The sequence below is a fragment of the Stenella coeruleoalba genome (assembly GCF_951394435.1).
Source record: "Stenella coeruleoalba genome assembly, chromosome: 16".
Classification (NCBI taxonomy): Eukaryota; Metazoa; Chordata; class Mammalia; order Artiodactyla; family Delphinidae; genus Stenella; species Stenella coeruleoalba.
Genome location: NC_137162.1, coordinates 59527432 through 59552623, shown reverse-complemented (window position 1 = coordinate 59552623; position 25192 = coordinate 59527432). Strand labels below are relative to the sequence as shown.

The window sequence follows — 25192 nt, the reverse complement described above, 5'->3', positions numbered from 1 at the left end:
AGTTTTATGGTGTTGTGCCTTATGTTTAAGTCTTTAAGCCATTTTGAATTTATTTTTGTGCATGGTGAAAGGGTGTATTCTAACTTCATTGATTTACATATGGCTGTCCAACTTTCCCAGCACCACTTGCTGAAAAGACTTTTTCCCATTGTATATTCTTGCCTCCTTTGTCAAAGATTAATTGACTGTAGGTGTGTGGGTTTATTTCAGGGCTCTCTCTCTATTCTGTTCCATTGATCTGTATGTCTGTTTTTGTGCCAGTACCACGCTGTTTGGATTACTGTAGATTTGTAGTATCTTCTGAAGTCTGGGAGGGTTATGCCTCTGGCTTTGTTCTTTTTCTTCAGGATTGCTTTGGCAATTCTGTGTTTTTTGGTTTATATGAATTTTAGGATTATGTTTTCTAGTTGCATGAAAAAGGTCATGCGTAATTTGATAGGGATTGCATTAAATCTGTAGGCTGCTTTGGGTAGTATGGCCATTTTAACACTATTCTTCCAATTCAAAAGCATGAGATATCTTTCCATTTCCTTGAATCATCTTCAAATTCTTCTATTAATGTTTTATAATTCTCAGCATATAAGTCTTTCACCTCCTTGGTCAGCTTTATTCCTAAGTATTTTATTTTTGGGGGTGTGATTTTAAAAGATATTGTTTTTTTACATTCCCTTTCTGGTATTTCATTGTTGGCATAAAGAAATGCAGCCAATTTCTGTATGTTAATCTTGTATCCTGCTACCTTGCTGAATTCGTTTATCAGTTCTAGTAATTTTTGTATGGAGTCTTTAGGGTTTTCTACATATAATATCATACCAGCTGCATATAATGATAATTTTACCTCTTCCCTTCCAATTTGGATATCTTTTATTTCTTTTTCTTGTCTGACTGCTGTGGCTAGGACTTCCAAAACTATGTTGAATAGAAGAGGTGAGAGTGGGGATCCTTGTCTTTTTCCAGGTTTTATCAGGAAGGATTTCAGCTTTTCACCAGTGAGTATTATATTGGATGTGGATTTGTCATAAATAGCTTTTATTGTCCTGAAATCTGTTCCCTCTATACCCACATATTAATTTTATGATGGGTAAAAAAAATCATTGGGATTTTGATAGGGAATATATTTTCCTATCCTTTTGCTTCCAACTTATGCATGTCTTTAGATAAAGTGAGTCTCTTTAAGACAGCATATACTTGGGTCATGCTTTTTATCCATTATGTCAATTTACGTCTTTTGACTGGGGAGTTTAATCCATTTACATTTAAAGTAATTACTGCTAGGGATGGCAAAATTACTTTTGCCATTTTTTCTTTATATCTTACAGCTTTTTTTTTGTCCCTCATTTCCTCTTTTACTGCCTTCTTTTCTGTTTACTTTCTTTGTAATGACACGTTTTGATTATTTTTCATTTCCTTTTGTACATATTCTATAGATACTTTCTTTGTGGTTAGCACGTGGACTACACATAACATCCTAAAGTTATAACAATCTAATCTGAATTAATACCAGTTTCTGCAACCCCATCAAAAACTCTACCCCTTTACAGATCCACTCCCCTTTATGTTAATGAAGTCACAAATTCAGCTTTATATATTGTACTCATTAACATATTTATAATTTTTTATGCATTTATCTTCTAAATCCTCTAGGAAAAAAGAGTGGAGTTGTAACCCAAAGTCACAATGTTGATTTTTCTGTTGTTCCATATATTTACCTTTATTATATTTATATCTTCATATGATTTCCATTCAATGTCCAGAGTCCTTTTAACTTGAAGCATTTCTTGCAGGGCAGGTCAAGTGGTAATGAACTCCCTCAGCTTTTATTTATCTGGAAATGTCTTAATTTCTCCCTCATTTTTGTAGAATAGATTTACTATGTACTATGATTATAATATGGTCTCAGTGTTTTCTCTGAGTTTATCCTACCTGGAATTCTTTAAGCTTCTGGAATTTGTCAATCCATGATTACAAATTTGGGAAATAACTGACCATTATTTTTTCAAATGATCTCTCAGAAATTTTCTTCTTCAGGGATTCACATAATGTATATACTGGGCTGTTTGATGGTGTCATGTAAGTCCCTTTGGCTCTGTTCACTTTTCTTCTTTCTCCTCCTTGGACCTGACTTGATAATTTCAAATGACCTATCCCCAAGTTTGCTGATTTATTCCTCTGCCTATTTGAACCTGCTGTTGAACCCCTCTAGTGAATTTTGCGATTCACTTATTTTTCAGCTCTAGAATTATTGTTGGTTCTTTAAACTAATTTATTTTTTATCCTTTTGTTGATATTCTTATTTTGTTCATATATCATTTTCTGGCTTCTTTTAGCTCTTTGTCTATGTTCTCCTTCAGCTCTTTGAGCATATTTAAAACAGGTGTTTTAAACTCCTAGTTTAGTACATCCAGTGTGTTTCTTCAGGGATGGTTTCTTCCAATTAATTTTCTCCTTCTGAATAGGAGAAATGAGAAATGTTTTCCTGTTTCTATGTATGCTTTGTGATTTGTGTGTGTGTGGCGGGGTGCTGAAAATTAGGTACTTTAAAGAGTAGCCTCTCCCAGTCTTTGCAGAAGAGCATATTTTAATCCTTGGGATCAGCATGGGGTTCAAGGTCTTTCTTTGGCATGCATCTTGCCTGGACCCTTGTTGATGCTTTTCTCCATCTCCCCATATACATTCCTGCTTTTTAAAGTCTTGTTTTCCCTAGAAGTCTCATCTCAGCCACTTTTCAGGGCCTTCTATTGTATTCCACTACCTGTAATCTCTTGCATCTGGCTACTCCAGGTCTGTAGTTCCTCTGCAGCTTTAACAAGCAGTGTCTGATGCTTCCCAGGGCTTTCCCCAGCTATATACCCTTTTCCTTCTGAGCTCTGAATTAAGTGAAAAAGACCAGTCCTTCACACAGCTTCCAAACAGATTAAAAGGTTACAAACAAGATCTGCTCTGCTCCTTCTGGTTAAAGATAAGAACTGGGAATGGGGCAGCTACTTCCTCCCACCTGTGCTGTACCAGGTTTGGGGTGAGGCAAGGTTAAGTAAAAACACTGTGAAATTTCCTACCACTTTGAACATGGCTTTTTCTTAACTTGGCTTTCACTTGGTTAATTTAAACCTTTGGCTGTTTTCCAGACCTCTATAAAGTTATTTCATCCAGGCTCTAGTTGCTGGTTTCATGTTTCCATGGGGGAACAAAGGTCTGGAGCTTCCTAGTCCACTAGCTTCCTCTAGAACCAATGTTCTTAAATATGTCTTATACCAACAAGAATAAGTCACATTAAGTTTAAGTGGTCTTAGAACTAGAGGAAATGTTGATCCAAATCTATCACTGTAAGGATACTATGTTGATTCCTTGATACATTATACGCTAAGCTAATTAATTATTCTGAATTGTTTTTCCCATTATGCCATGACATAAGAAGTCTGCTCCCACTACCCCACCAAGATCCAAACCACAGATATGAAACTCTTTAGTGCCGTTAAAAATGTAGAATCAAACAAAATTTGTACTGTTCTAGAGCAATGCTATTTAAAGCTGGTTCTCACTGAGATACAAGGAGCTTGTACCACAATGTAAATAACACATTGCTTTCTTCATCTTGAAAATTTTGCTATGAAAAAAGTCAACTGAACAAAACCATGTAGTTATTGATGTACTGTATTTACATGTTGATGTAATCTCCTTATCTCATTGTGGAACAGTAACAAACCCCATGGCAACTCTTTTGCACTCTAAGTAGGACTGTTTCAGAGCACTTTTAATTATTGCCTTACTTCAACTTTTCCATAGACTATTTTCCTATAGTTGCAGAAGTAAAATAGATAAAAATCTGAAAGGTGTTTCATGTTACAGAGCCTTAACTTTTGTGCCTTTTAAATGTAAAGTAAAAATAGAACATAACTTACTTTATAGGTGAATTTAATTATTTCATCTTCTAAGAGTTAACAACTGTAAGGTTATTTACATAATATGATTTAACCCATGATATTTCCAAACCCATGTAAAACCTACATTGCAATGGAGCTTAATTACATTTATGACTTTAACGTAGATATTAAAATAATAATTTTTGCTCTTTGTAGACTTAAATAAGTGAATGCCTTTTCTAGAAGAAATTGACTAAAGCTAAAATTCATCTCCCTAAAAAGCCATGAAACGTCAAAGTGTACATCACTCTACATATTCTCTTTAAAATGTTCTATTCTGAATCTTTTAAAGTGTTTAGCCTAAAACAGATTTGTATTATAAGCCAGGCTGTTAGGAATTGGAACAACCAAATGACAAAATTTAAGGATTTTCTTTTTTCAGATTTTAGAGCTCATTTTATCTGTGTTTATCTTGTTTTGTACAACTGACTTCAATACAACAGTGCTGCAATGGGAATTCAACAAGGCCTCAAAAAGCAGAATATAGAGACTAGCACTCCTTTTCAGTGGTTCCTTTTATTTAAACTTTTACATTTGATAAGACTGCCTATTAATTTTTTTTTACAAATTAGTCTTCCTGCATCAAAACGTATATTTAATTGAAGGCTACGTTCACACAGAAAGTAAACTTCAAAGTCCTCAAATAAAAGTCAATAAAGCAGGCAGCCAAGAAATTTACTGTTCTACTATAGTTACTTTTGCAAAACTCATTAGTGTGGTAGAATAATATCCAAGGACATTAGGAAATTGGAATATGAAATCTATTTCATTCTGATAAATCTGATAATTTAATAAACAGTACTCTCTAGTGCTGACAGTTCATTCTTATTTCTCTAAGTTACCCAATACTGCTCCTGCTAAATAACAAACTTTTACCCCAGTGAAGTAAGCGCTGCCAAGAGAAGGGATTGGTTCTTGTGCTGCTGGGCATCCAGACTAAGATGTTATTTTTCTTTCTGCTTTCTCCTAGCAATCTCCACTTCATAATTCTGTTTATTCCTTCTCAAGTGATTTAGTTATTTAATCATGATTGGGCATTTGTTGTTGTTGTTATTTTGGTATCACACTGTAAGTTTCTTAATGGCAGCCATCTAGTCATTCAATTGTTTAGCTCATTAGGCCCTACACATGGGTTGTTCAATTTTCAGCTATATGGACTTAAGTGGAAACCTGGCATGGAATTTACATATAACCAGCAACACATGAGTCCGTAAGGATATTTAGATTCTTCTCAGCAGCAATAATATATATCTTATATACACACACTTATAAGGTATTATATTTTTATATCACACATATATAAGGTATTATATGTGTGTGTGTTTACTGCTTACAACAACTCTTCTCAATCCTTTTATATTGTAGTAACCATTTTATTATAAATTCACCAAAGTTCATGGTTGGTTGTGTCTTTCATTACTGCATTTACCATCTAGCTTTCTGAAGAATCTTAGTCACTTCATTATTTTTTTAAATAATCCTACTAGGTTATTACATAGTTATGACATTTACTTACCCTGCTGATTGAGTGTTCTGGTGGATACTTCAGTTAACTTGGTGATATTGGTGATAACACATGGTTAAAGTTAATGAATGATGAAACTTCCAACCTTAAAGGATGGACACTTAGGGTTGGTGAGGAAACCACAGTTTCCACATTTTCCATGATAGCTCTAGCCCTCATTTATTTTAAAGTTCAGCATAAAAAAAAAGGATTGCAAAGTTTTATACTGGAATTTTTTTTCTCCTTTTCATTTGGAAAGAAAAATAGTTGGTAATTATGAAACTTGGGAGGGTTCTGTAAGACCTAACACTGACAAGAGTTTACCAATCCCTGTGTGGGGTTTGGGGTTGAATATAATGAAATTTGTAAGATTATGGAATATGTTGTTTCCTTGTGAAATAGATATTTTTTATTCTACTTTCTAAAACACGTGGCAATTAAGGATTAGTATCCTTTCTTTGAACACCCATTTTATTTCTTCAATTTTGAATTTACATTGCTTCCATCTAAAAAAGATTTTTAAAAAATCTGTGGTCACAAAATCTGATTAGATTAATGAATTTAATTCTCAATATTTCTTACTAAAATACTTGTGGTGGAACAAAGGATAGTTCAAAGAAATAAAGTTCACAGTTCACTTTTCTAAAAAAATGGTAAAGTAATACCCTCTTTCCCAGAGAATTAACCAAATTCTTCCTTATTTAAATACTGCATAAAGGATAAAGAGCCCTTATGTGAACTATGATTCACCATAAGAAATATAAAGGTTAAAGGGTCAATGAACATACTTCATTAGGTTCAGAGCTTTCTACTACCATACCATGTATTTGAACAACAGAAAATCTTAAGTAGCATTACTGTAAAAACTCCATAACCATAGTAATAAAGTTGTAGAGCTCCCTTTGAAGGTAACATATTTTGATTGATTAAATATCTGAAAGTTCAAAGAGCCTTAATTTTCTACCATAACAATGTGACTTTAGAGTGAATGAAAATCAGGAGGATAAACCTAAGTCCTAATTCTAAAGAAATAACCTGTTATTGCTATAGCACACATTCACATTTAAATACGAAAAATACCACACAGAAAACGGAAACATTTAAAAAAGATTTAAGATCATAAATAGGTCACTGTTGTCACAACACATTTCAGAATTGAAAAAACAAACATTTTGGCTTTTTAGGAAAAACTCCTTTTATATCAATTCCCTCATCATTGAAAGGACTTGTACATTTTTAAATTTCCAGTCTCCTAAGGCACGATATTTTTTTAATCCGAATGCCAACATCATCATCCCCTGCTGTAGGTAGCTGAAATAAGAGGCAAGGAATTAGCACTAAGAAAAACAGCAAAATTTTTTGGACAAAATCATCAGTCATTTAAGAAAAACAAGAAACAGACTGAGTCATGATCATTTTAGTTAAGAAGGCCCAAGCTTTTAATGTAGGACCTTCTGTTAAACATTTTTTTTTTAATCAAGGTATTGTAACTCAGATTTAATTCACCACAGAGGAGCTATGAAAGAAGGGGTTTGGTAAAATAAAGCATACTTTAAAAATGACTTGGGAGAAAAAAAATCAAATTAGAATAGCATATGGAGGGGCAAACATTGTATGGAACCCACTTTACAGGGCTAATTTATTCCTAGTCTTCAGGCAGATCCAGAAGGGAGTTGTTGAGACTAGGTAAACATAATACCTAGGTCCATACTATACGGCATCTGTTCCTTAATCACACGGACCATTCTAGCCTACCACCCACCAACTGAGATGTACTGAAATACTATAATCAGATGCCTAAATTGTATTTTTTATCCAACCAAAAAAAGTTCTTTAAAATATACCATAAATATAAAAATTCCTCATTTTTTACCCTGCCTTGCTTTGTCCTCTGTGATACCAACTGAACTTTAAGGTTTCATATGTAAAATGTGGTGTTTTAAGTGTTACTTTTAAAAGAAAAAAAAAACCCCCACAAAGTTAGCGATTGTCCACAGATGAAACATAGGATGAGGTTCATGACTGAATCAATCATGGAGTGTTAGTCAACTGTAAACTCTTCAAAGTTAAGACTGGGAAATGTGTGTATCAGACACATCAGAGTACAACAGGAGAGAAAGGGAAGTCTGTTTGTCATTCCAATTCCGACAAGGTGCATGGTCTTCGAAATTCCTGTCCACGTTCATGGAGCCATTTATTGGATACTGTGAAAGAAAATAATATATTAATGTCCCCCACTATCTAACTAGTATTTTTTTAACATCTTTATTGGGGTATAATTGCTTTACAGTGGTGTGTTAGTTTCTGCTTTATAACAAAGTGAATCGGTTATACATATACATATGTTCCCATATCTCTTCCCTCTTTCTAACTAGTATTTAATTAACTCCTAGGAGCTAGGACTATAATGAAGTTTCTACATGGGCTAAAAAAGTTCAAGACCAAAACCAGACAAAGACAGATGCTATTTAGGCTGTCTTTTTAAGAACTTCACTAAATGCTGGAAATAAAAAAGATTTTATATATATGTATGTACATTTGAGAATCTGTGCATGTGTATTGCCTAAAGTTTCTAATGTTCAATGTAAGACTTGAGATGTAGGTACAGACAGAACAAAACACTGTTTTACCTGTTTGCAAAATACCACTTCTAATACAAAGACATTTTAAAAATGAACACAACTCTATGATTAATCTCTCGTATTATGTGCTCATCAAGTTTCCTTTGTTCCAAGATACTGTTTTTTAATATACCCCCAAAGGAATTAATTTCTTCCTCCTCCTCGTATATCATAGAACCCAATCAATGGCATCAACATGTATAAGATATTTAAACTAGTACTCATTAATTCTTAACTACTTTGTTTCCTTTCTTAACCTGTGTATCCAATCTTTTATTCATCAAACCCTGTTGATTTTACTTCTATGATCTCTTCAATCTATTCTTTGCTCTCCAAACCTTTTGCTGCTGCCTTAGTCCAGGCTTTTATCATCACCCATTTAGACAACAGAAAACAGCCTTCTAAACTCATCTCTCCTCCACTAGCCTCTCTTCATTCTAGTCCAGTGGTTCTCAAACATTAGTTATCATCAGGGGAGTTCTTTTAAATCCTGATGATCAGGTATCACTCCTTAATCTTGCTATGTCCAATACGGTAGCCTCTAGACACATGTAGCTACTAAGCACTTCAAGTGTGGAATGTGGCCAAGTGACACATACGGAAATAGATACATGGGGTTAAATAAATCTATATAAAAATAAGTTCACCCATTTCTATTTCTTTTTCTTTTTTTTTTTTTTTAATGTCGCCAGTCCTATACTTGCATGAACCTGAGAGTACCTCTCTAGCTTCATATGATTCCTGGCCCTGGTCCGTAACATGCCTGGAAAACTACTGCTCTATCTTCAAGACTAAATATAAAAATTAATTAAACTTCGAAGAAGCCTCCCTAAATGTAAGTAGTTACTGTCTTCTGTTTATATCTTTGTATTAGTATCTACTACAAGAGACAACTGTGAACCCCATGAGAGGAAGATTCAACTTTGAGTCAATTAACGTTTCTTAAATAATGAGTGGAAATAGTGTTAAAAATGTCATAAAAAATCTGATCTGTTGAAAGCAAATTTATATTAAGATAAGAAACTTGCTTGGTTGAATCCCTTTCAGTGTTAAAGTCATATTAGGCAAATCTGTCAGGAGTTTTTTTTCACTTTCTTTTAAGATGTAAATTATAATAATTTTTAAATAAGAGACAAAAATCACAAATTCTATTCAGAGAATATAGGAAATATTTACCCCATTTGTTTCCAACCAGCACTGGACAGGCTGCATGCCGTGTACTATAATCTCCTTCTCCACTGGCAAACAGATTATACCAGAAAACTGCAGTTCCCTGTGGAAAACAATACAAAATTATCCCCAAATAAAGTATCAGGTTATTGCTTTTTATAGTAACTAAATTTTCCTCTGTTCTATGGAAATAATTCTCTATGGCAGCACTATATCTTCCTCTAATATAGTTCTGAAAGTATCATATAATGTACAAAATTTTGGTGATCATATGAAAGCATTAACAGCATTACTTAACAAAAAAGTGTATTTGCCAAAGCTAACACATCTTACAATAGCAAGTATCATACGGAACCCATTTTAGAAATGAAAACTTCTAAATACTAATCCCTGGTTGTTCATACCTCTAGGTACTCATGGTAAACTGTACAATATCTAAAATCTGCCCTAGGCATAATGTAGTCCTTAAGTATACTACCTTTAAAAATGTTATTTACTACTTAGACTATGAAATATAGGTGTATATATTCCTCAGGGAAAAAAATACAGAGGACCCCCCCCCTCCCCGCTCCCAAATTAAAATAACAAGCTAAGCTTACCTTTTTGGGCCAAACACTAGCTCCTACTTCAGGAAAAACAGTGGCTCCTCCTGCTGACACATCACTCATCTAATAAGAGATGAGAGTATTATCGAAAGTGCTGGTAGAATAAAGTTAAACATGCCGCTGTGAGGTAGATTTGATACTAAATACTAGAATGAGAATATCTGGACTTCTACTTACATAAATGGGTTTGTGCATGCTAGTCAGTTTTTAAAAAACAAGATGCTATTTAGGTTTACATAGATATATAAAAGCAGAGGAAAGATGGAAGTCAGCAAGGGAGACTGGGATATACTTTGGGATAGCTATTTCTTTTATAGCCAGAGGTAAAAAGAGATGATTTAAAACTGACAAATCAAGTAGCATGGGGTATAAATATGTATTCTATAGCACTAGAATATCATCTCCATGGGGGCAGGAATTTTCATCTGTTTTGTTTATTGCTGAGAATAGCCTCAAAACAGTAGGTATTCAATAAATATTTAAATAAGTGAATTCAAACAAAATAGAACTAAACACCAAGAGAAAAGTAATAAACTAAAACCAGTTTTGTCATTTCTCATGGTAGGGTATCAACACACATTAACTAAAAATTAGAAGATGAAAAGATTTATAAAGTTATATTCTTAATGGTGAATTAGAATAAAAACACAAACCTTCCAAATTAACTGAAGAAGCACATGCATAAAATGAGGCAAAGGAAACACAGATCATGTAGTGAAGATTTTTTTCAAAAACAACATAAGTAGAATGTAGAGTCAGACTAATGTATCACAAAGCAAAATCCAACTATATGCTATATTCGAGTCACATCTAAAACAAGTGATTTATAGGCAAATGCTGTACCAAAGAAGAGTTTGATCTTAGTATCAAGCACAGTTTAACGCTAAAGGCATTCAGTGATATAAAGAAGTGTATTTTACCATGATAAATATATAATCGATATCAAAGAGCTAATAGCTCTTAAGCAATGAAAAAATTAACTTCAGAGGAATTTAAAAGTTGTGCTATGTGGCCCATCTGAGAAAAGCATTCAAATAATGAAAAAAATGAATACTAATCTAATAAAAATGCTATATATAACTAAAAAGGGATATAATTATCTAATATATAGTCTGATAGTCACAAATAATCTAACATTTATGGATATTGGACCAAATAATATAGCATCAATTTTCTTGTATTTCTTTGCTTTTTTTTTTAAAATTTATTTATTTTATGTATTTATATTTGGCTGCAATGGGTCTTTGTTGCTGCGTGTGGGCCTTCCCTAGTTGCAGCGACCTGTGTGCCACAACTACTGAGCCTGTGCTCTAGAGCCACAAGCCACAACTACTGAAGCCTGTGCACCTAGAGCCTGTGCTCCGCAACGAGAAGCCACCGCAATGAGAAACCTGCACACTGCAATGAAGAATAGCTCCCACTCGCCGCAACTAGAGAAAGCCCGCGTGCAGCAACGAAGACCCAACGCAGCCAAAAGGAAAAAAAAGTTATGTACTGCCTTTTGGGGGATACTTGCTCTTAGAATTCAGCCTCATGCTATGAGGAAGCCCAGTCCACATGCTGGTATTCTGGCCAACAACCAGCCTCAACCTCAGCCTTTAAGGTGACCCCAGTGCCAGCCATTATCTGATTGCAAATGCATGAGAGATCCGGAGCAAGAACCATAAATGAAGCCCAATCAACCTCACAACCATGAAAGGTAAGAATCAAACTGTTACTTTAAACCATTCAGTTTTGGGGTGATTTGTTATGCAGCAATAGATAACTCGGGCAAATGATCAAAGCTTTATGTATGAATATATAAACAAACAATTTAAAAAAATGAAGATCATACTGTTTTGAAACTAATGAACAATGGGAGAATGGTTACCCTTGAGGAAACGGCTTCTCGCGTGCTCTAATATACTATTTCTTGATCTGGGTGCTGACTATGCTAGTGTTCACTTTGTGAAAATTTATCAAGTTATATATTTATGATTTGTACACTTTTCTGATATATTTATCAATAAATTCAAAAAGTTTATTAAGATAATGTGTATATATACACATAAATTCCTACAAATACATAGAGTTGCTTATATACACATTATAGATGACTATAGATGACAGTCCATACTCCAAAATATCACATTGCCTCCAAATACTGGAACTAGGTGTAATTTTAACTTTCTTCTTCAGGTTGTAATAAGTACAATCTGAAAAAGTTATAAATGCAAAGAAAAAATTCTTTACTCAGTTGTAAAAAAACATTAAACTAGGATGTTAAGAGCTAAACAGAACAAACATGTGAACACATCAAAATAAATGAGTTATGTGATCAAATCCCAACTTAAAAATTTTAGCTATAACTTACATAAAACAGCCATGTAGCAATTCTATTTCCTGTCCCCAGCTCTTTGAAAGCATCTGGCTCATCTTTCTGTGAATAAAACACAACTCAGTGGTATAAAATTCAGTAATGCAAATTCTCCAATGGCAACTAACATCATTAATATGCTGAATAGTATGCTAAAAACAGCCCCTAAAGGTTCCTTTATAATGTCCAATGCACCATATATACAACAGGCATTCAGATATTTGTTGGTTGTTGATTCAACCAGTACACTGAATACTTTTGATAAGACCATTCAGGGGGAAAAAACAGATTTGTTAGCCTATATAATGAGAACCAATATCTACTATCCACAGATTATTTTAAAAATTGACACCTATAGTTTTAGCTTCCAAAAAAGCAAGACATGAGAGTCTCTCAGCTACATTCATTAAGTCAATTCTCTGTGGGTAAAAAAAAATTTACCTTGAGATTTACTTTGAACTCATGATCCATTCAAATGTCACTGCTACTATTCTTGGCTGTCTTTTGGGCTGTCAGCACTTTAATCTGGCTGGAGAATTCACGTCTGGCTATTTAAAGCTAAATTAAAATACAGTATAGTCTCTTGGCATTTTCCCAGAAAAATGAAAATCATGTATTCTTCACACAGAAATTTATACACATCAATTTGTCATATCCTCAAATTGTCCGTTAATGTCCTTCAAAGGATGAATGACTAAAACTGTCGTATACCTATACCACAGGATACTATGCAGCAAAAAAAAGGAACACCCTGTTGATATGTTCTGCAAAAACATGGATGAACCTCAAGGGAATTATGCTGAGTGAAAAGAGACAGTCTTAAAAGGATACATGCCGTATGTAATATTTACATAACATTTGCAAAATAATTTTAGTGAAGAACAGATTAGTGGTTACCAGCAGTTATGGATGGGAGGCAGAAGGGTATATGTAGCTACAGAGCAGTACCGCAAGGGAGTCTTACCGTGATGGTGAGGTTATGTATCTTTATTGTGGTGGTAGTTACATAAAGCTACCCATGTAATAAAACTGTATAGACAGACAGACATGAGTGCGAGCATAACTGGTGAAATATGAATAAGCTCTGTTGCTTGTGCCAACACCAATTTCCTGGTTTTGATAGTGTACTACAGTTATGCAAGACGTTAACACTGAAGGCGGTTGAATGAAGGGTGCGTGGGATCTCCCTGTATATTTGGGGGGAAACTTCCTAGGAATCTATAATTATTTCAAAATAAAAAGCTATGAAAAAAAATTTAGTTACATTAATGTGAGGACTTAAACTGTAGTCTTTCACATCATCCAAGATCCTCAGACATTTTTCAATAATTGAAAACAGATGGAAAAGAGACTAAAAATATATTCTTTGCTAGCCTGCCCAGAGAAAGAGTCTAGGATTCTGGGATTAAACCAGTCAAGGAATGTAATACAATACAGACTGTTTTCTTTCCAAAGAATACACTCTTATTAAAAAATGGTAATAGATCAAGAATTTTATTAGAATACTTGGCACATTCCTTAGAAATCATGTAACTATGATAAATCTTAAATTAAGATTTGGTAATGACAATTTATAGCTTGATATGTTAAAATTACTTAACTTTTTAATTTAAAAGGTTAAATATTTATTGATCTTAAGCAAGAGTACTTGGGCAAGAACAACTTTTTAACAAACTGCTTTAATATTATTTATTCTCCAGCCTCTGCATCTATTTTATGGTTTTTATCTTCCTGTCTTTCAAAATGTATTCCTGTAATTTCTTCAGATTTATTGCCCAATTCACTGCAGCTGTCTCTAATCTGTTTAACTTATACACTAAATTTTAAATTTCAACAATTTTTTGACCTAAAGCTTCTGTTTATTTTTCAAATATGTTAAATCATTTTGAGAATTCAGTAATTTTTATCCTCTTTTATTTTTAAAGTATTAGTTATTTTTTCTATTACTCTTAAATATTATTAATGCCTTCAGTTTGTGCATCATTTAAAACAAGGTATGTGCTTTAAAAAGAATTCTTATACATAAATAGATCAAGAGATGGTTAAGTAATTTATCCCTAAAACATGCACATCATTTTTATTCACGTGTGTGTAAGAAAGGGAAATAAGCTTTAAGTCTTGGGATTAAAGACATTTGGAAATTATTATTAAGGAATGCCAAATGTTTTCATGGAACAAATGTGTTTTCCAACAGGAAATGCTGATGTAATTAAAAGGCATTAGTGTTGATAAAGAGGACTGAAAAAACATTTGCACTATACATGATCACCAGGAAAAGAGTTCCAGGGGGTTGAAAATATATGTCAAATAAATGAACCAGCATGAATTGAATGGTACAGATGGAAGAACAGGTTGCAGGTGCCAGATTATGTGACACATATAAATATTCAAGGCACATGACTAGGCTAAACAGGTGACTAGGTTTTACAGACCAATTTGTTCTTTCATTGGGAAAATAGTCAAATGTAATATAATGTCCATTTACTGGCATTTATTGATAAGTAAGTGCAATTAGATCTAGGGCAGCAAATATTGTCCTTTCAGATACACACTAAAAGTACACACTAGCTAACAGATGCCAGAGTAGCCAAAGCAGTATAATTACACTCCAGTTTTTTCACGCTGCAGTTACATGGATGTTAGCTAAAATGTCTTGCATTCTTTCATGTATCATACTGTCTACTCTCAAGTTTCACAAAAGAATTCTTCAAAACTAGGCAGATTAAAGAACTCACTAAACCGCAAAGGATGCTCAAACTATTATTCAACACCAGTCAAACCCAAATCCTGGAGTTGATTGCTGACTATATTCAGTTTGGGCTTTTCCACTGTGGTTCTCTTCTTTCTCTTTGGTGAGCCAGAGGAATGTGCCTCCCCATTCTGTCCACTACCCATTCTATTATCTATACAATTGCCCTAAATATCCACCAAAGAAAAAGGAATATGTAAAAAACCACAACCTTTGACAATATTTAAACCACTGTCTTCTTAAATCAACTGCAATGGGGAAACAGAGGATATCAAGCTCTGCGAGGTTTGTGAATGAAAACTTTCTTCCTAAAAGTTAATAATAGGCAGACAAGGATAATTCTGTTTGCTTCTAAGAGGCTAGCAAAACGTTCCCCATCTCACTGAGATACAATGTTTAATACTTTACCTGCTTGGGCTCCTAGAAACACCAACAATTAATTACAATTCCCCAAATAACAACAATTCTCCATGTATATTGTTTCCAAGCACTTAAAACCCTTCAAAATCAAAGGACATTAAGATGAGATGTTAGCAATACTATCTGTCTCTTGAACTTTTGTGTGCACAAAGGTCATCCATCATTTCAGTAGACAGCTCATAAGACAGGTGGTTTCTAGCTGTGATAGCTTTGTGCAATTATAAACAAAAATGTATCTATAAGTAGATGACACTAGTTTACAAACCAAAGAAACAAAATGCCTTTTTAAGGCTACTGCTGCAATAAATGGTTCGGTCTGAAGTGCACTGGAATAAACTGGTTGATAGGACAAAGATAAATCTGGAGGCATAGAACAATATTAAAACAAAAGAGAGAAAGAAGAGGGTTGAAAAGACTGGCAGACACCATCTGTTAGTATTAAAAGGCCTGAATCAAACGGATTGCTTTTAACTCCCTGTTCTCTCGTATCCTTGGTTAATGATAACTTTATTTCTTCACACAGCCTGGCCATGTAAATCCACCACAGAGAGGTGACACAATAATATAGATGAATATGACTGATAAGATGATGATGATGATGGTGAGCTTGAGATTCTTCACACACATGGCTCGGGCAAGATTTCCGTTGGTTGTTTCGAAGGTGACAGACGAATCCACGAGATTTTCTGTTTTATCTATCAATAATTCCAATCTTTTGCCTTGCTGAACCACCAGATCTATGTTTCTGACCATGATTCCTTTAAGTTCATCCACTTGGGCTTGAGTCTCCATCACTTTATCTAGGCCCTTATTCTCGGAGTGATGCTTCGGCTGTGCAGCCAAGACACTTGAGAACTCACTATTCACGGCATACGGAAGCACTGTTTGTGCTCTTGAACCGTACGTGGTCTGGAACCTCTTTTTTATCTCATTTAGAAAATTAAAGGCTCGGGAACACTCAAAATCATCATCAGTGATACAAAGATATACAATCCTGTCTTGGCAGATGTAATGAAACAAATAATTGCCATGTAAGTACGTTAGCTTGTTATTTTCAGAAGGTATCTTAGCCAGAATCTGCTCTGTCACCTCCAGGAAGTTGCCTCCACACCAAGCTTGTCTGGCAAGGATAGTGGTTCCCCTGGCAACAGCGAAAAGAATGGCCATGGCTTCGATCTGATCTGTCTGGGCACCGTGTGAGAACTCGGGGATCAGGACAGAGTTGCGCAGGTTAGCGTGGGCTCGCCAACTGCCCGCTCCCAGAGGAGGCTAGACTGGACCTATATAGTTTTTTTATATTCTGTATCTGATAACTGAAGTATCTAACATCCTGGGGGCATCTGTATCTGTTGGCAGGCCTCTGCTTTCAAACTGCCAGAAAAAGCTCCCCATAACACATCATACTCCAGCTAGGATGCGAGAGGAAACTCTTTTGAAGGGTCTTGACTCAAAGCAGATGATTTTCTAGGCCATTCTTTCTTTCTCTGAAGGTGTAATCCTTTTGGAGATTTAGGTTTTATGCAGGTATCTCAGTTCAGTAGCCTACACTATAGCAGGTCCTCTCACAGAGCTATTAATCCCCAAAGCTCTAGATTCCTGGAGGTACATGCCTCTAGCCTCAGCTTTTTTGCTCCCTTTAAACACTCTAATTTTAGTTTCTAGGTTTTCTCTGTTCAGTTTGCCTTTGAGAATTTCCTTTACTTTCTTCAAAGCTCAGCAATGCATTTAAAAGTATGCTAAGTTCTTTTACCCTGTCTCTAGGTATTTTTTACTGCTTTAAAAGGCTTTACAGAATATCTATTCCACCATGCTTCCACAAATTCCAAATAAGCTATGAATTTTTTTTTTAAAGAAGATGTTGGGGGTAGGAGTTTATTAATTAATTTATTTACTTTTGCTGTATTGGGTCTTCGTTTCTGTGCGAGGGCTTTCTCTAGTTGTGGCAAGCGGGGGCCACTCTTCATCGCGGTGCGCGGGCCTCTCACTATCGCAGCCTCTCTTGTTGCGGAGCACAAGCTCCAGAGGCGCAGGCTCAGTAGTTGTGGCTCACGGGCCTAGTTGCTCCGCGGCATGTGGGATCCTCCCAGACCAGGGCTCAAACCCGTGTCCCCTGCATTAGCAGGCAGATTCTCAACCACTGTGCCACCAGGGAAGCCCAGCTATGAATTTTTAATACTAAAAGAACAGAATTAACATGTCATGCCTAAGCTTCAGTGGAACTCCTTCATTCGCCTTTTTTTTTTTTTTTTTTTACTTACCCGTGCAAAATCAAAATGGGGTTCATACTGTCCTCCAACTCCATAATTAGCTACCTGAAGGAGAGAAACAAAACATGAATGAAAGAACTATCAAGATTACTATTCAAAAAAACCTACGAGTCCCATTTTGGCCTCTTATATATCACGGTTAGGTACTTTTAAATAAATGAGAAGCAAAGCATTTTTTTAAATCAATAAAGAGTTCCTAAAAAACCAAGGATGAAAAACTAAGGACAGCTACTATATGCTATTTTAGAACCTTAGTTAATACGCTTTTCTTTAGCAAATGTTTCGGGGGACATGCTTTTCCTTAATATATAAGAAACTAAAATCTGAATTTGAATTTTAGAATTAAAAATTTCTAGAATTAGAATTTCAATATTTTTATTATTAATTCTTACTAAACACTTTCCTTGGGAATTTAAATCAAGACTCATGTTTTCCAAAGCCCAAAATGCTGGCAAACTCCCAATCTACTTTAATGAAATCCAGTTTCCTACATATTTTTTTTTCTCTACTTAGGTAAAAAAGGGAAGAAGTTAACACCAATTTAATTATTCCTGTTGGAAGGCCATGACAACTTCATTTGGATGTGACAATGCCCCAGCATGAAGCAGCAAAAGAAAGTAAGAGAAATATTTGGTCTGAGCTCAAGTTCCAGATTTCTTAGTTACAATGCAGTATATGTAACTTTGGATACAACCTCAGTTTTCTTATTTGTAAAATAAGGATAATGATACCTTCCTTAACTCCCTCCCTTCCATCCCAATATGACAAAATGCTAAGAAAATGAAAGGAGAGTGTAATTTAAAGAGCATTATTGATGAAATGAAATGAGTGCATAATTAAAAGTGTTGCCCACAGCAAAGTCCAAGTCCTATGTAAATTGTTATTACTGTGGATATTTTACTTCCTATGTTGTAGATGCCTTCGTTGGGTTGGATCAGACTATTAAGTTAGAAATATATCAAGTAGCCTGAAAGAGCCTGTGAAGGTTAGGCAGGTGAGAATAAATACAAATTAGGAAAGAAAAAGACACATCATAGTTTTTTTAAATAACCAAACGAATACCAAGGAAGTTGTAGATGACCATGGAGTAAATAACTTAATATAAGCAAATTTAAATTCGGGAAGTCCTGTTTTGCACAGTTTCAAAATGCACAAATCTCAGATACCATGGTTTAGCTAACCCTGGACACCAGACCCCCAACAACACAGTGGACATTTCAGTTACCATGTTACATCATTAACTGTGAGTAACTGCATAAAGTGCAAACATTGCTACTAGCTCTTCAGTCCACAAATTACTATACAAATAACAGCTACATATCATGATCAATGACCAGTCATGTCACTTCTTTCAAAGTTTATCAGTGATTGGTCACTGCATATCTGTTATTCAGTTCATGCACAGACAGCAAAGCATGTAGTTATGCTGCCTCCTTATTTCCCAGTAAAAACCTATGTGATATTTTACAAAAACAGACAATTAGAAGAAGAAATTGGCCAACAAAGATACAGTACAGCAGAGAAATGGAAAGCATAATGCTGTAAGTGAAATTCAAATCAAATTTAAATGGACTTGGTTCCAGGACAAGATCAGGGAGTATAAGGACCTGAGCTCACCTTTCCTCTCGTGAAAACACCAAAATTACAACTAATGGCTGAAAAACCATCAACAAAAAAGACTGGAACTTACCAAAAAAGATATGCTGCTTCCAAAGAAGTCACAACAAGACAGTAGGAGGGATGCATTTGTGATACAAACAAATCCCGTAAGTGTTGAGTGGGTGACCCACAAACTGGAAAATATTTATATCACAGAGGTTCTCCCACAGGAGTGAAAGTTCTGAGCCCCACGTCAGGCTCCCCAGTCTGGGGGTCTGGCATTGAGAGGAGGAGCCCCCAGAGCATTTGGCTTTTAAGGCCAGCAGGGCTTGATCACAGGAACTCCCCAGTACTGGGGGAAACAGAAACTCCACTCTTGGAGGGCACACACAAGGTCTTGTGTGCATGGGAACCCAGGGGAAAAAGCAGTGACTTCATATGAGCCAGGGTCAGACCTACCTGCTGGACTTGGAGGATCTCCTTGGGAGGTGGGGGTGGCTGTGGCTCACTATGGGGACAAGGACACCGGTGGTGGAGACACTGGGGAGTACTCACTGGGGTGAGCTGCCCTAAAGGCTGCCACTTTGATGCCAAGACCTGGCCCCACCCAACAGCCCTTAGGCTCCAGTGCTGGGACGCCCCAGGCCAAAAAACCAACAGGACAGGAACACAGGCAGGCAGGCTGCTTAAGTCTTCCTGAGCCCACAGCCGCCTCTAAACACATCCCTTGACACGGTCCTGCCCACCAGAGGGACAAGACCCAGCTCCACCCACCAGTGGGCAGGCACCAGTCCTTCTCACTAAGAATCCTGCACAAGCCTCTTAGACCAGTCTCATCCACTAGGGGGCAGACACCAGAAGCAAGAGGAACTACAATCCTGCAGCCTGTGGGACCTCAAACACAGAAAGTTAGACAAAATGAGATGGCAGAGGACAATGTTCCAGATGAAGGAACAAGATAAAACCCCAGAAGAACTAAGTGAAGTGGAGACAGGCAATCTACATGAAAAAGAATTCAGAGTACTAGTAAAGATGATCCGAGATCTCAGAAAAAGAATGGAGGCACAGACCGAGAAGATACAAGAGCTAGAAGATATAAAGAACAAACAAACAGAGATGAACAATACAATAACTGAAATGAAAACTACACCAGAAGGAATCAATAGCCAAATAAATGAGGCAGAAGAATGGATAAGTGAGCTGGAAGACAGAATGGTGGAAATCACTGCTGTGGAAAGGAATAAGGAATGAAAAGAAATGAAGACAGTATAAAAGACCTCTGGGACAACATTAAATGCACCAACGTTCACATTATAGGGGTCCCAGAAGGAGAAGAGAGAGAGAAAGGACCTTAGGAAATATTTGAGGAGATAGTAGGGGAAGACTTCCATAATATGGGAAAGGAAACAGTCACCCAAGTCCAGGAAGCAGAGGGTCCCATACAGGATAAACCCAAGGAGGGGCATGCTGAGACACATATTAATCATACCAACAAATATTAAAAAGAAAATATTAAAAGCAACAAGGGGAAAGCAACAAGTAACATACAAAGGAATCCCCATAAGGTTATCAGCTGATTTTTCAGCAGACACTCTTCAGGCCAGAAGGGAGTGGCACAATATATCTAAAGTGATGAAAAGGAAAGAACTACAGTCAAAAACACTCTACCCAGCAAGGCTCTTGTTCAGATTCAATGGAGAAATCACAAGATTTACAGATAAGCAAAAGCTAAAAAGAACTCAGCACCACCAGAACAGCTTTACAACAAATGCTAAAGGAACTTCTCTAGGAAGAAAACAAAGGGCCACAACTAGAAACAAGAAAATTACGAAGGTATCACCTCACACTGGTCAGAATGGCCATCATCAAAAAGTCTACAAACAATAAATGCTAAAGAGGGTGTGCAGAAAAGGGAACCCTCCTATGCTGTTGGTGGGAATGTAAATTGGTGGTGCCACTATGGAGAACAGTATGGAGGTTCCTTAAAAAACTAAAAATAGAGCTACCATATGATCCAGCAATCCCACTCCTGGGCACTTAGGAAGCAACCTAAATGTCCATCAACAGAGGAATAGATAAAGAAGATGTGGTACATGTATCAGTGGAATTTTACTCAGCCATAAAAAAAGGTATGAAATAATGCCACTTGCAGCAACATGGATGGACCTAGAGACTGTCATACTAAATGAAGTCAGAGAAAGACAAACAGCATATGATCACTGTACATGGAATCTAAAAATGATACAAATGAACTTATTTACAAAACAGAAACAGACTGGCAGACTTCAGAAACAAACTTATGGTTACCAACGGGAAAGGTCGGGGGGAGGATAAATTAGGAACTTGGGATTAACATATACACACTACTATATATAAAATAGATAACTAATAAGGACATACTGAATAGCACAGGGAAATCTACTTGGTACTCTGTGATAACCTATATGGGGAAAGAATCTGAAAAAGAATAGATATGCATAACTAAATCACTTTGCTGTACACCTGAAACTAACACAACATTGTAAATCAACTATACTCCAATACTAAAAAAAACCCCTCATGCTGAGCCCCCCCTCCTCCACCCCCCACCCCCCCACCCCCACCAAAAAAGAAATCTGACTTAAATGCAGACACAGAAGAAAAGGCTGACAAGGAAAATACTTCTAACTTTTGCTGTTTGAGAAACTCTAGATACGCAGTCAGAGGAATGTGGTGAAGGTAAACTTACTAACATAAGGAAAGAGATCATGATGAAAAGGATGAAGAAGATGTCTTAGAGGAAGTGACTGGAAAAAAATCGACAATAGAAGATCCCTCAGAGATATTTAACAACATTGAAAGCACAAAGGATAAAATGTTGAAAGCTGATCCAAACTTAGAAGTATGACAATTTGCGAAGGAAGAGAAAAGATGCTCACTCTGTATCATAAGTTTCACAAATGAGATGAAGGAACATAAACTATTCTTGGTAAGTGTTTACAAAGAAATAAAACACTGTAATCCTCAATATTTCTAATATTTTATAATACTGAGACAATTCAATAGAGAAGACTATTTTTCAACAAATGATGCTGGGACGATTGGCTAACCACATGAAAAGAATGAAGCTGGACCTCTATCTTACACCATATATAAAAATTGACTCAAAATGGATCAAAGACCTGAATGTAAGAAAGAAAACAATAAAAATTGTAGGAAAAACCACAGGTGTAAATCTTTATGTCCTTGGATTAGGCAATGGTTTCTTAAACACCTTAAGCCAAAGCAACCAAAAAAAAGACCTATCAGACTTCATAGAAATTAAAAATATTTTGCCAAAGGACACCATCAAGAAAGTGAAAGACACACCACAAAACGGGAGAAAATATTTGCAACCCATACACCTAATATGGGTCAAGTATTCAGAACATATAAATAACACAACTCAACAATAAAAACAACCCAATAAAAAATAGGCAAAGGATTTGAATAGAAATTTTTTCAAAGATATAAAAATGGCTGGGGCTTCCATGGTGGCACTGTGGTTGAGAGTCTGCCTGCCAATGCAGGGGACATGGGTTCAATCCCTGGTCCGGGAGGATCCCACATGCCATGTAGCAACTAAGCCCGTGCGCCACAACTACTAAGCCTGGCTCTAGAGCCCGTGAGCCACAATTGCTGAGCCCACGCGCTAGAGCCCACGAGCCACAACTACTGAGCTTGCGTGCTGCAACTACTGAAGCCCACGCGCCTAGAGCCCATGCTCCGCAACAAAAGAAGCCACCGCAACGAGAAGCCCATGCACCACAATGAAGAGTAGCCCCTGCTCTCTGCAACTAGAGAAAGCCTACATGTAGCAACGAAGACTGAACAGAACCAAAAATAAATAAAATAAATAAATTTTTTAAAAATGGCCAATAACTCATGAAAAGATACTCAACATCATTAGCCATCAGGGAAACGCAAATAAGAACCATGATGAGATAGCACTTCAAACATACCAGAATGACCTTAATAAAAAAACTGGACAAGAACAAGTGTTGGCAAGGATGTGAAGAAAATGGAACCCTCATACATTGCCAATGGGATTGTAAAACGGTGCAGCCATTCTGGAAAACAGTTTGGCAGTTCCTCAAATATTAAAGTTACCACATGACCCAGCAATTACATATGTAGGTTTATACCCAAGAGAAATTTAAATGACATTTGTACGAAAATTTGTAGACAAATAGCATTAGTCATAATAGCCAAGGAGTGGAAACAATCCAAAAGCCCTCCAACTGATAAATAAATAAAACGTGGTATATCCAAACAAGAGAATGTTAATATTATTCAGCCATGAAAAAGAATAAAGTGCTGATACGTTCTACAACATGGATATACCTTAAAAACATTGTCAAATGAAACAGGCCAGATACACTAGGCCACATATTGTATTACTCCATTTATATGAAATATTTAGAATAGGCAAACTTACATAGAGAAGGTAGAGAAGCAGTTGCCAGGGGCACTAGGGAGGGGGAATGGAGAGTGACTACTTAACTGAGGTTTCTTTGGAGGTGATGAAAATAGTGTTGATGATTGTACAATCATGTGAATATTAAAACCAGGGTAAATTTTATGGTATGTGAATTATTTCTTACTAGAAAACAGAAAAAAATAATTTATTAAAAAAAAAAACTGCCATGGCCATCTGACAGGCCTAGGAATGAAAAAAAAAAATCACAGTGTACTTAATAAATACTAGTGTTACATATTTTTCATTTCCCTATACATTTATACTCAACAGTAAGAGTTTTTAATGTCTTGACAAAAAATTTTAAAGGTCACAGAACAATTTTTCCTACTGATTATTAAGATCACTGTACATGTTTCAGCTTATATATTCACTTTTACAGTCTCAAAGTATCATGCAAATTGAGTACTGCCTGTACAGTGACAGAAAAAATCTCATCTGAAGCATCTTTTGAAGAAGGGTAGGATGTGATTACCTACCTGTAATTCCTCTGCTGTGGAGACATCTAGTCCTGTGAGATCTTGTATTCTCATATTAATTCGAGACACCACAGGGTTTTCATAGCCAGAGAGCCAGGCACTAAAAACAAGAAAAAAATTATTAGTTTTACTGATAAAGTTTCAATACACGAAGACCAATAGCTGTCATTTAAAAAGCCCTAATATACAGGACATTAAGGCTTTATCTATAGGCATTTACTTCATTTGCTTCTTTGATATGATTTTTTGTTTTTGGCCTCTCCCGTTGCGGAGCACAGGCTCCGGACGCGCAGGCTCAGCAGCCATGGCTCATGGGCCCAGCCGCTCCGTGGTATGTGGGATCTTCCCGGACCGGGACACGAACCCGCGTCTCCTGCATCAGCAGGTGGACTCTCAACCACTGCGCCACCAGGGAAGCCCTTTGATACGATTTTTACTAATGATGTTGTAATTTTTAAAAGATGTTACATTCTACAGTTAGAGGTTGGAAAGGGAAAAAAACTAATATCATTTATTACTGAGTTTTTATGAAAACAGATGGATTAATGTAAGAAGACTATATAGGACTATCTACACTGAGAATTTTTTTAATTCTGGAAAAATACATACATCAAAATGAAAACAACTGTTCCTTCTAGATAAGGTATAGGAACTGGCCAAGGTGAAGGTCATAGGGGTTTTAGCCTGATTTATATAATGCTAATGTTTTATAAGAAAAATTCATGTATTACTTGCCTAAATAAAAAAGTTTTAAAAGGTACCCAACACACCCAGTAGGATAGCTATAACCAAAAAGGTGTTGGTGATGATGTGAAGAAATTAGAACCCTCATATATTGCCGGTAGGAATGTAAAATGGTGCAGCCACTTTGGAAAACAATTTGGCAGTTCCTCAAATTGCTAAACACAGAGTTACCATATGACCTAGCAATTCCACTCCTAGGTATATACCGAAGAGAAATTAAAATGTGTGGTCATACCAAAACTTGTACATAAGTATTCATAGTA

General features: G+C 36.0%; 3 protein-coding genes across 6 annotated transcripts in view; 1 reads left to right on the top strand and 2 right to left on the bottom strand.

Annotated features, from left to right (window-relative positions):
- Nucleotides 1–8807, top strand: part of OIT3 (oncoprotein induced transcript 3) — an 88549-nt gene extending 79742 nt beyond the window's left edge. The window contains exon 14 of the transcript XR_013824255.1: nt 8738–8807. The gene's annotated coding sequence lies outside the window, so the exon portion shown is untranslated. The remainder of the gene's footprint in view (nt 1–8737) is intronic.
- P4HA1 (prolyl 4-hydroxylase subunit alpha 1) overlaps nt 3934–25192 on the bottom strand; it is a 94441-nt gene continuing 73182 nt past the window's right edge. For all 4 annotated transcript variants that reach the window (XM_079899935.1, XM_079899936.1, XM_079899937.1 and 1 more), the window contains 6 exons: nt 24186–24285; nt 17604–17657; nt 12174–12239; nt 9815–9883; nt 9222–9318; nt 3934–7628 (listed from right to left, as the gene is read on the bottom strand). In XM_079899935.1, coding sequence (XP_079756061.1) covers nt 7558–7628; nt 9222–9318; nt 9815–9883; nt 12174–12239; nt 17604–17657; nt 24186–24285 — 457 coding nt within the window. In that variant the 3' untranslated portion in view covers nt 3934–7557. The remainder of the gene's footprint in view (nt 7629–9221; nt 9319–9814; nt 9884–12173; nt 12240–17603; nt 17658–24185; nt 24286–25192) is intronic.
- VAMP7 (vesicle associated membrane protein 7) lies at nt 15731–16761 on the bottom strand. The gene has a single exon (XM_079899939.1). It carries the CDS (start codon nt 16510–16512, stop codon nt 15853–15855), a length of 660 nt encoding a protein of 219 aa, XP_079756065.1. The 5' UTR covers nt 16513–16761; the 3' UTR covers nt 15731–15852.

Coding starts and splice junctions, on each gene's coding strand:
- VAMP7 (XM_079899939.1), bottom strand. CDS start 16,512: ATGGCCATTCTTTTCGCTGTTGCCAGGGGAACCACTATCCTTGCCAGA.